The 12,390-nt window shown below is 34.8% G+C and overlaps 1 protein-coding gene across 2 annotated transcripts in view; it reads right to left on the bottom strand.

Moving 5' to 3' along the window:
• Positions 1–336: 336 nt before the first annotated feature.
• The window catches only part of adcy5 (adenylate cyclase 5), a 76,289-nt gene continuing 64,235 nt past the window's right edge, over positions 337–12,390 (bottom strand). For both annotated transcript variants that reach the window (XM_041057395.1, XM_041057396.1), the window contains exons 18-21: positions 5,978–6,241; positions 5,302–5,506; positions 4,800–4,924; positions 337–3,400 (exon numbers count right to left, since the gene is read on the bottom strand). In XM_041057395.1, coding sequence (XP_040913329.1) covers positions 3,272–3,400; positions 4,800–4,924; positions 5,302–5,506; positions 5,978–6,241 — 723 coding nt within the window. In that variant the 3' untranslated portion in view covers positions 337–3,271. The remainder of the gene's footprint in view (positions 3,401–4,799; positions 4,925–5,301; positions 5,507–5,977; positions 6,242–12,390) is intronic.

Raw genomic sequence — 12,390 nt, 5'->3', positions numbered from 1 at the left:
AAAATTCTAATTTTTCAAATATGAACTCTTTATTTGTCCCTTTGACAAAATGTAAAAAAAAAAAATTAAAAAAATAAATTCTAATTATATTTTTTGTTTGTATCACACATGTCAAAACATTTGGAAAAGTGAGGGGGGTCCACCAGGAGTCAGTATACGAGCATAAGAGTTCATCTAAAAGGGTTAAATGCAAAGTTTATGCTTGATGGTGATGCAATGAGTCCCAGAAATGTGGGTATCATATATGATACGTACGGGCTCACAGGGTTAAATCCATTCGTCAGCTGTCAACTTAGGCAGATTATGCAGAAAAGAATTGACACGTAGTACCTGTGAAACATCTCAGCAGTTTATTTGACTGTAAAAAAAAACAACAACAAAAGAGCATAGTGTTTGGCATGACAACAAAAACAACCATGATTTTGTCTCTGAAGCTGTTTTTGTCACAGACGCTGCCTCATCTTGTCATCTTGTCAGAGTCATCATGAGGATCCTCAGCTGCAGAAATGAAAAGGAGGTGAGCTCTTCCTGTTCTTTAAGTCTAAGAATATATTCGCTCAGACACCTCATAGCTGCACCCCTCATCTCAGATCTGTGCCTTTTCTCTCACCCCTTGTGTTTTCTAATGGCACAATCCTGCACAATGAACAGTAGAAAACAAAGGGCTCACATGGGCATAGAATGGCACTGCATTCAGTGAGTCAGATGGGATGACACTTAAATTTTTAGTAGTGGTGTGTGGTAATGGTTGCAGCGGTACAGTACATTAGCAAAACAAACCACCAGAGTAGACCAGCATAGGCTTTCCATTGTACAGACTAAAAGCAAACCTTCTAAGTGCCAAGTTTCGCTTGTTATTTTCAAACAGGAAACTAAAAGCCAAACCATCAGTGTTTGAAGGATAAGTCTGGTGCTTATCTACATTTTTTTTTTAACTGTCAACAAACCCCATGAAAAGCATTACCTGCTTTACCTGCTGTTTTATTGGATCAATTTTATATGTCGAATTTTCATTTGAATCCTGAATTATAAAATTCAAAATAGGTTAAATTTGCTCATCTGTTTATATCTATTTTGTGATTCTGACTTTAAATCTTCATTTTTTACTTAATTCAATTCTTACGGCTTCTTGAAATTGATGAGTATATTAATAGATTCTGTTTAAAAACTTAAAAAGTCTACAGTTAACTGTGGTGGCACAGTCAAGACGCCATAGATTGTGTTTCATTTTAAGTCAGTGCCACAACGTTTACTCCACCATGTCCTGGTGGAGTAAGCGCTCACTAGTGTAGAGTAACGAAAGTGCTTTAAAAACACAAATAGTCCAACTTAATAATCTACTTAGTCCTGTTTGGGTAATGTTTCCTAACAACTACAGCGTTTGAAAGATTTATGTCCTCACAAGGAACAAATAGCCTGAGGGTGTAATGTGTGTAGAGAAGTCAGAAAGTAACACATTGTTGATTTTGGTGCTCTCATGAGATTTGCTGACAGGAAAAAAAAAATACTGAATAATGTTGGCCTTATCCTTTAAGCTCCCGTCCCAAATTTGCTATATTCCTCTATATAAGAACTTGACAGTCCCCTCCAGACATTTACTGACTGCTGTACTGTGCGACTCAGCCAAAACAAACAGAACCAGCTGTAGTGTTTGGTAGGAACCACTAAAAATCACAAAAATCTACGGACACGGCCAGGTTAAAAACAGTTTGTTGAGTGACATGCTGAGTACTGTTGTAATACTGAAGAAAACTGCTCTGATAAGAAAAAAAAAACAGCAGATAAAAGGATACATTTCCATATGGGCTGGTCTTTCCCTGTCCACAGGATGAGCATCATCACCATCATTAGTATAGAGTTCATGTTAAAGGCCTCATCGGAGATCATTGGACATTCATTGGGTCGTACCATCTGATTGAGCAAGCAAGAGGGGGAGATGTGGAGCGGTGCTGGAAGGGTTGGACGGCTGGATGCACTGGAGTGCAAAATGGCTTTTGAGCACCGAGACTGATGCACTCCCGTCCTCTAGTCTGTCATTCAAAGTGCGCACTCGCTCGGTGTGACGCTTCCTTCTCACCGTGAGATTTAAACACACTGAGAGAAGGGAGTCATCAGAAACACCCTTCTAATCAGCCAACGGTTGACTTCCTGCAGATCGAAAAAATCTCAATTCTGCGAAAAGAGCAAGAAAAACGGGCGTTCGAGTGCGTCGATAGGCTGAAGTTAATGGTACATCAGCTGTGGCTCCACTTTAAGACCAGGCAACACTAGTGAGGATTTCTGAAATCCCAACATGTGTGTGATAAGAGTATGTACATCTGAATACACGTTGGTGTTTATAGATACCTCTCTAATATATATTAATGTACAAAATATAGAATCTTAAAATATCTGATAGGGTTTGGTGTTCTGGAGTCAAAATATAAAATGTCGAAGATTAGAAAAAGCTCTTCATTGACATCCTCTTTGTGTTTAAGGTGTGTGTATATGCTGTTGATACTGCAGTGAGTTGATTTTATATGTCTGACGGGAAACTTTCTGTAAACACTGTTAAGCTTTTCCTGTCTGTTCTTACAAAAAACAGCTCAAACTGTCTCTGAGGGACGTCCTCACCTGAAAGACTTTCTTCACCATTAAGACACAACTTAGTGCAACTCTTCTGTTAATCGGTTAATTGCTGACATGATATATCAGATATCGATACAAAGACAGGTAGTGCTGTGGTGCCACACTTGAGAGATTTGTACCTGTATCACAACATGGACAAAATGTGTTTTACATACAGTACATAAAATCTTATACATACACATAAAACTGTCTGTTTTACGTGTACATATATACTTCAGCAGGAAAAAGGCAGAGAAAGAGAGGAAGTGACGTAGTTTACGTCTTCCCGCAGGTTTGTCCAAACCCCTCAGAAAATCTGGCAGACTGAAGCAATTAAAATTTCTCAGAGAACATTTTTCCTTTAGGACCTCACAAATCTGTCTTGACGCTCTGATTGGACATCTTTGGTCTCAGCGTCAGAGTCAGGCTAGCTAGGCCTCTCCCACTTAGTCTCCTCCGCAAGCTGAGCTTTCGGATGAGTTTCCTCATCCCTCCTCACTGTGGCCTCAGTAGATTCAAGAAGGGTTCTGCGCTGTGAGAAGAGACGCTTCGGTTGGTCTCAGTCCACTGTAAGTTGTCAGAGGTCCATGAGGCTGCTCATTATGACAGAGGCGGAGTTAAGGCGCTTAAACCCCACGTGTCTTGTCTGTCATTTTAGTGTAGGTTAACTGCTAGAGGGTCCACTGGTAAGGAAGTAGGTCATCATCTCTCCTTTGCCCTTGACCGTGACCACGCCTCTGTACTCCAGTGTGTAGTTATAGGAGCTCAGTACCTGGTACAGGTCTGCGGTCACCTGAGGGCAGTGAGAGGACAAGTTTATTTCAGTTCATATTTACAATTTTCTGTGTATTGTCTTTTTGTCTATTGTCTTTGTTTAGCACATAATGACTATCAGTCAGCATTGATAAGGTGAATTACAGGTCAAAAGATGTCTACATCTCTCAGTTAAAACTGGGCTAAATTTATTTGAAAGGTTAGACTTTTTTTTTTATATAGTTGTCTGTGCTTACATAAAACCACTGCTTTATCAGCATTTAAATTACTAAATTTCAGTGTGAACCCTTCAAAATATGGTCTTTGAAAGGCTGTTACAGTAGTGGTAACTTTGATGACTTGATAACTTTTAGGTCAAATTTGTCCCAGTTTGAACATCTAGACATTGTCTGACCTGTAAATCAGTCCTTAAAGGGTTGTCCTTATGTAAATGCATGGTGCTGTGTTTTACCACCACAAAATCAGCTACAAGTTTGACTTATGATTTTGTCAATTCACCAAAATGTAAAGCTGTCAGAAACCCAAACATTGGAAAAAAAACTGACAGTGGTGTTAATAGAAATGTAAGTCTTAATTCTTTTTTTTTGTCATTGTACACTTTTTGAAGACAGCAACTGCCTTTGATTGGTAAAATGTTACCACAAAGAACATATTCTAAATTTTGTTGTCTTATCTAAATATGGACTGGAAAAGCTACATTGAAGTGTTGATGGTGTCATTGCGTTGCTGCTTTGTCACTTTTTGATGTTCAGTAGGAAGCAGTGGTTCGTTTTGCCCTCACATTAATGGTTTTTCAGAAGGTGCAGTGGAGACGAATGAGATCAAATTAAAGGTTTCCATCTGTGTTCAAAGTAGCTTTGAGTTATTAAGCTTTAATGATTTCACGTCTGATTTTGAGAAACCAATATGGCCATTTATAATTAACATTTTTCATTAACTTGAACAGGCTTATTCTGAATCCAGCCAGCAGCCATGTGTGAAGTGCAGTTTTGCAGAGCTTATGCACATTAGATGAATTCCTTTTTTTTTTTTTTTTTTTGACAAAAATAGACTGCAGCTAATTCCAAGATGGTAAAATTAAAATTAAACAGCCATCTTGAGCATTGCAAATAAAGTCTATTTTATTTTAGCTTTGACATTCATTTTTGTCATGTCATCATCTGCCGCTTATCTGGGACATTCATTTTTTTCTTTCTATAAATAAGTGATTATTCTGTGAATTAAACTGTGATTGTTCCACTTGTTTTTAATGTGTTTTGACTAGTTTCAGGCAAGAGAGGCTAATACAAATGAATATTTTATTCGCAATACATGTTGATTTTCATTTGTTGACTGGACTTATTTGTGTAATTTAATTTGAATTTACTTTATAGCTCTTTACTGAGTAAAATGACATGTTAAGATTATATTTATGTCACCTGGATCCTCTCTGGTACACCTGTGCTGTCCATGCGACTTGCCACATTCACTGTGTTCCCCCAGATGTCATACTGAGGCTTCCTGGCCCCGATCACCCCAGCAACCACAGGGCCAATGTTAAGTCCTGAGAAAGAAATTAAATATACGACAACACAAAGTACTTAATTATTACTGAATTAGCTGGACTTCAGACAAAAAAAAAGGTGATCATAGACAAAAATGTTATCTGTGGTCTTAAAAAATACTATTATCTCAGAATGTAAACAAATTTATTAAAAAGAAAACTTGTTTGGTAAAGTTCTATTTATTGTGTCTTGTTCCTGTATATTCAAGAAAGAATGTTTGGATTGAGGTTGTTACTGTAAATAACTTGATAACTGAGCATTGTCCTTATTCTTCTGGGAGTTAATCGTTGTTAATCTCACACCATCTGCATCCCTCTTAGATGTACAAACAACCAATGAACAACAGCAACACCCCTCCTTCTTTTCTGCAGCTCACCTATTTTCATTTTGAAGTTATTAAAGGAGTGTTCATTGATGTATTTCATCTGGTCCATCAGCCTCATGGCGTAGTCGGCCAGAGCGCGGATGTGTGAGCGCCCGGCCTTGTCGTATGTTGAGTCGTTGAGGCCGGAGGCCGCCATGTAGGTGGAGCCGATGGTCTTGATCTTCTCCAGTTGACGGAACTGATCCTCACTAATGATCTAATGTTAGCAGGAGAGGGAAGGTTTAATTCATAAAGTTCTATATTTTGCAGGGTTTGGGTTCAGGTTCACTGGATCCAGTTCTAAGTTGATAAAGTAACCTTATTCTTTGAGCTCTGGGTCTAAGAAATTCTGTCTTTTTAGTAACATAGAGAAAAGTACAATATATTTACATACATACTAGAGTTTCAGTTCTGAAACCAAATCACTGTCTAATGTTAATCATGCTGCAAAAAGGGTGGAGACCAGCTGGATGACTTAGTGAAGCATCCAGTGGCTTAAGAGTCAGAAACTTTTCTCAGTAGCTGGTGGAGTCCAAACCCAACTGACTTCTATAACTTCTGTTGTTAGATCTGCCTTCATACAGTATTACAAACACTGTGTAATGTAGGAGGGAATCTATCTTAAAATCTCACATGGGAAACCATAGATTTACATCCACACTTCCAGCTGGTTATGTTCACATCTCACCTCATCGAAGTCAGCAATGATCTCGTTGAGCAGCCGCAGACACTCCACGCCCTCGTTGTTGGCCTCCAGCTCCACGTAGAACTCGGAGAAGTTGCTGATGGAGGCGAACATGACTGCGACGCATTCACACGACTGGTAGTAGAGCTCGTCATTACGCCGCTCGCGTTGCAGGAAGTGGGCGGCCACATCTTTGGGCAGGATGTTATGAAGCAGACGCCGGTTGTAGGCCTGCAGCTCCTCCATCTCCTCCTTCTCCTCTGTGGCCTAGTGAAGAGTTCAACACAGACTGTGTAAAACATGGACATAGCACCCGTGACGTTACCCACTGGTTTCGGAGAATCAGTTTTGTCACCAAACCATGGGCATTTGAGCTGCGCTGTCTTGGATTTTAGTGGGAGTGTACTTTCCATATTTGGCGGAGTTTTTGAAATCTAAGATGAGGATATCACTGCATATATCGTTTTTTTATCTGTATTCTATGAATAAAAAACTATAGTATGTTGCAGTTATGAAATCAGTGAACTGCTTCAGAGAGCATGAAATTTTATTTCTGCATGTAACAAAAACTTTTTGAACTCCGAAAAAAAGATGCTTGGTTGATACTTACTTTCAAATAAAATACTCAGTGTCTATTTGAGTCTTCCTCGTATTTATGAAATAAAAATCCAAACTTAACCATTATTTTATTTTCCACCTACGGCGAACCAAAAATACCATCTGCTTCTGTATCACTTTATCTCGTGCACTGGAGCGTGCAGTAGTGATGGGAATTCTGGTTCTTTTTAGAGAACCGGCTCTTTTGGCTCCAAAGCGGCTCTTCAGATTGTTTTATTGATTAAATTAAATGACATTTTGAGGCATTAAAGTATGCCTCTTTGTCCGATTTTGACGCCTTACTATACTATGACCATTTTTATGACATTTTGAGGTCAAAAAAAATTTTGAATTTTTTTGTCCGATTTTGACGCCTTACTATACTATGACGTTTTTTATGACATTTTGAGGTCAAAAAAATTTTTGACTTTTTTTGACCGATTTTGACGCCTTACTATACTATGATGTTTTTTATGACATTTTGAGGTCAAAATTTTTTTTGAGTTTTTTTGTCCGATTTTGACGCCTTACTATACTATGACGTTTTTCATGACATTTTGAGGTCAAAAAAAATGTTGACTTTTTTTGGCCGATTTTGACGCCTTACTATACTATGACGTTTTTTATGACATTTTGAGGTCAAAAAAATTTTTGACTTTTTTTGTCCGATTTTGACGCCTTACTATACTATGACGTTTTTTATGACATTTTGAGGTCAAATTTTTTTTTGACTTTTTTTGTCCGATTTTGACGCCTTACTATACTATGACGTTTTTCATGACATTTTTAGGTCAAAAAAAATTTTGACTTTTTTTGGCCGATTTTGACGCCTTACTATACTATGATGTTTTTCATGACATTTTGAGGTCAAAATTTTTTTTGACTTTTTTTGGCCGATTTTGACGCCTTACTATACTATGACGTTTTTCATGACATTTTGAGGTCAAAAAAATTTTTGACCTTTTTTGTCCGATTTTGACGCCTTACTATACTATGACGTTTTTCATGACATTTTTAGGTCAAAAAAAATTTTGACTTTTTTTGGCCGATTTTGACGCCTTACTATACTATGATGTTTTTCATGACATTTTGAGGTCAAAATTTTTTTTGACTTTTTTTGGCCGATTTTGACGCCTTACTATACTATGACGTTTTTCATGACATTTTGAGGTCAAAAAAATTTTTGACCTTTTTTGTCCGATTTTGACGCCTTACTATACTATGACGTTTTTTATGACATTTTGAGGTCAAATTTTTTTTTGACTTTTTTTGTCCGATTTTGACGCCTTACTATACTATGACGTTTTTCATGACATTTTTAGGTCAAAAAAAATTTTGACTTTTTTTGGCCGATTTTGACGCCTTACTATACTATGATGTTTTTCATGACATTTTGAGGTCAAATTTTTTTTTGACTTTTTTTGGCCGATTTTGACGCCTTACTATACTATGACGTTTTTCATGACATTTTGAGGTCAAAAAAATTTTTGACTTTTTTTGTCCGATTTTGACGCCTTACTATACTATGATGTTTTTTATGACATTTTGAGGTCAAAAAATTTTTTGACTTTTTTTGTCCGATTTTGACGCCTTACTATACTATGACGTTTTTCATGACATTTTGAGGTCAAAAAATTTTTTGACTTTTTTTGTCCGATTTTGACGTCTTACTATACTATGATGTTTTTCATGACATTTTGAGGTCAAAATTAATTTTGACTTTTTTTGGCCGATTTTGACGCCTTACTATACTATGATGTTTTTCATGACATTTTGAGGTCAAAATTTTTTTGACTTTTTTTGGCCGATTTTGACGCCTTACTATACTATGACGTTTTTCATGACATTTTGAGGTCAAAAAAAATTTTTGACTTTTTTTGGCCGATTTTGACGCCTTACTATACTATGACGTTTTTCATGACATTTTGAGGTCAAAATTTTTTTTGACTTTTTTTGTCCGATTTTGACGCCTTACTATACTATGACGTTTTTCATGACATTTTGAGGTCAAAAAAAATGTTGACTTTTTTTGGCCGATTTTGACGCCTTACTATACTATGATGTTTTTCATGACATTTTGAGGTCAAAAAAAAATTTGACTTTTTTTGTCCGATTTTGACGCCTTACTATACTATGACGTTTTTCATGACATTTTGAGGTCAAAAAATTTTTTGACTTTTTTTGGCCCATTTTGACGCCTTACTATACTATGATGTTTTTTATGACATTTTGAGGTCAATTTTTTTTTTGACTTTTTTTGTCCGATTTTGACGTCTTACTATACTATGATGTTTTTCATGACATTTTGAGGTCAAAATTTTTTTTGACTTTTTTTGGCCGATTTTGACGCCTTACTATACTATGATGTTTTTTATGACATTTTGAGGTCAAAAATTTTTTTGACTTTTTTTGTACCATTTTGACGCCTTACTATACTATGATGTTTTTTATGACATTTTGAGGTCAAAATTTTTTTGACTTTTTTTGTCCGATTTTGACGCCTTACTATACTATGACGTTTTTCATGACATTTTGAGGTCAAAAAAAATTTTGACTTTTTTTGGCCGATTTTGACGCCTTACTATACTATGATGTTTTTCATGACATTTTGAGGTCAAATTTTTTTTTGACTTTTTTTGGCCGATTTTGACGCCTTACTATACTATGACGTTTTTCATGACATTTTGAGGTCAAAAAATTTTTTGACTTTTTTTGGCCGATTTTGACGCCTTACTATACTATGACGTTTTTCATGACATTTTGAGGTCAAAATTTTTTTTGACTTTTTTTGGCCGATTTTGACGCCTTACTATACTATGACGTTTTTCATGACATTTTGAGGTCAAAAAAAATGTTGACTTTTTTTTCCCGATTTTGACGCCTTACTATACTATGATGTTTTTCATGACATTTTGAGGTCAAAATTTTTTTTGACTTTTTTTTTCCCGATTTTGACGCCTTACTATACTATGACGTTTTTTATGACATTTTGAGGTCAAAAAATTTTTGACTTTTTTTGTCCGATTTTGACGCCTTACTATACTATGACGTTTTTTATGACATTTTGAGGTCAAATTTTTTTTTGACTTTTTTTGTCCGATTTTGACGCCTTACTATACTATGACGTTTTTCATGACATTTTTAGGTCAAAAAAAATTTTGACTTTTTTTGGCCGATTTTGACGCCTTACTATACTATGATGTTTTTCATGACATTTTGAGGTCAAAAATTTTTTTGACTTTTTTTGTCCGATTTTGACGTCTTACTATACTATGATGTTTTTCATGACATTTTGAGGTCAAAATTAATTTTGACTTTTTTTGGCCGATTTTGACGCCTTACTATACTATGATGTTTTTCATGACATTTTGAGGTCAAAATTTTTTTGACTTTTTTTGGCCGATTTTGACGCCTTACTATACTATGACGTTTTTCATGACATTTTGAGGTCAAAAAAATTTTTTGACTTTTTTTGGCCGATTTTGACGCCTTACTATACTATGACATTTTTCATGACATTTTGAGGTCAAAATTTTTTTTGACTTTTTTTGTCCGATTTTGACGCCTTACTATACTATGAAGTTTTTCATGACATTTTGAGGTCAAAAAAAATGTTGACTTTTTTTGGCCGATTTTGACGCCTTACTATACTATGATGTTTTTTATGACATTTTGAGGTCAAAAAAAAATTTGACTTTTTTTGTCCGATTTTGACGCCTTACTATACTATGACGTTTTTCATGACATTTTGAGGTCAAAAAATTTTTTGACTTTTTTTGGCCCATTTTGACGCCTTACTATACTATGATGTTTTTTATGACATTTTGAGGTCAATTTTTTTTTTGACTTTTTTTGTCCGATTTTGACGTCTTACTATACTATGATGTTTTTCATGACATTTTGAGGTCAAAATTTTTTTTGACTTTTTTTGTCCGATTTTGACGCCTTACTATACTATGAAGTTTTTCATGACATTTTGAGGTCAAAAAAAATGTTGACTTTTTTTGGCCGATTTTGACGCCTTACTATACTATGATGTTTTTTATGACATTTTGAGGTCAAAAAAAAATTTGACTTTTTTTGTCCGATTTTGACGCCTTACTATACTATGACGTTTTTCATGACATTTTGAGGTCAAAAAATTTTTTGACTTTTTTTGGCCCATTTTGACGCCTTACTATACTATGATGTTTTTTATGACATTTTGAGGTCAATTTTTTTTTTGACTTTTTTTGTCCGATTTTGACGTCTTACTATACTATGATGTTTTTCATGACATTTTGAGGTCAAAATTTTTTTTGACTTTTTTTGGCCGATTTTGACGCCTTACTATAGTATGATGTTTTTTATGACATTTTGAGGTCAAAAATTTTTTTGACTTTTTTTGTACCATTTTGACGCCTTACTATACTATGATGTTTTTCATGACATTTTGAGGTCAAAATTTTTTTTGACTTTTTTTTTCCCGATTTTGACGCCTTACTATACTATGACGTTTTTTATGACATTTTGAGGTCAAAAAAATTTTTGACTTTTTTTGTCCGATTTTGACGCCTTACTATACTATGACGTTTTTTATGACATTTTGAGGTCAAAATTTTTTTTGACTTTTTTTGTCCCATTTTGACGCCTTACTATACTATGACGTTTTTTATGACATTTTGAGGTCAAAATTTTTTTTGACTTTTTTTGTCCGATTTTGACGCCTTACTATACTATGACGTTTTTTCATGACATTTTGAGGTCAAAAAAATTTTGACTTTTTTTGGCCGATTTTGACGCCTTACTATACTATGACGTTTTTCATGACATTTTGAGCTCAAAAAAAATGTTGACTTTTTTTGGCCGATTTTGACGCCTTACTATACTATGACGTTTTTCATGACATTTTTAGGTCAAAAAAAATTTTGACTTTTTTTGTCCCATTTTGACGCCTTACTATACTATGACGTTTTTTATGACATTTTGAGGTCAAAATTTTTTTTGACTTTTTTTGTCCGATTTTGACGCCTTACTATACTATGATGTTTTTTCATGACATTTTGAGGTCAAAAAAATTTTGACTTTTTTTGTCCGATTTTGACGCCTTACTATACTATGACGTTTTTCATGACATTTTGAGCTCAAAAAAATTTTTGACTTTTTTTGTCCGATTTTGACGCCTTACTATACTATGACGTTTTTCATGACATTTTTAGGTCAAAAAAAATTTTGACTTTTTTTGGCCGATTTTGACGCCTTACTATACTATGATGTTTTTCATGACATTTTGAGGTCAAAATTTTTTTTGACTTTTTTTGTCCGATTTTGACGCCTTACTATACTATGATGTTTTTCATGACATTTTGAGGTCAAAAAAAATTTTGACTTTTTTTGGCCGATTTTGACGCCTTACTATACTATGACGTTTTTCATGACATTTTGAGGTCAAAAAAAATTTTGACTTTTTTTGTCCGATTTTGACGCCTTACTATACTATGATGTTTTTTATGACATTTTGAGGTCAAAAATTTTTTTGACTTTTTTTGTCCCATTTTGACGCCTTACTATACTATGACGTTTTTTATGACATTTTGAGGTCAAAATTTTTTTTGACTTTTTTTGTCCGATTTTGACGCCTTACTATACTATGATGTTTTTTATGACATTTTGAGGTCAAAAAAAATTTTGACTTTTTTTGTCTGATTTTGACGCCTTACTATACTATACTATGACGTTTTTTATGACATTTTGAGGTCAAAAAAATTTTTGACTTTTTTTGGCCGATTTTGACGCCTTACTATACTATGACATTTCTTCATGACATTTTGAGGTCAAAA

This window comes from Toxotes jaculatrix, chromosome 15, assembly GCF_017976425.1.
Source record: "Toxotes jaculatrix isolate fToxJac2 chromosome 15, fToxJac2.pri, whole genome shotgun sequence".
NCBI lineage: Eukaryota > Metazoa > Chordata > Actinopteri > Toxotidae > Toxotes > Toxotes jaculatrix.
The sequence above is the reverse complement of the archived record's forward strand: the minus strand, read 5'-3'. Positions and strand labels throughout refer to the sequence as shown.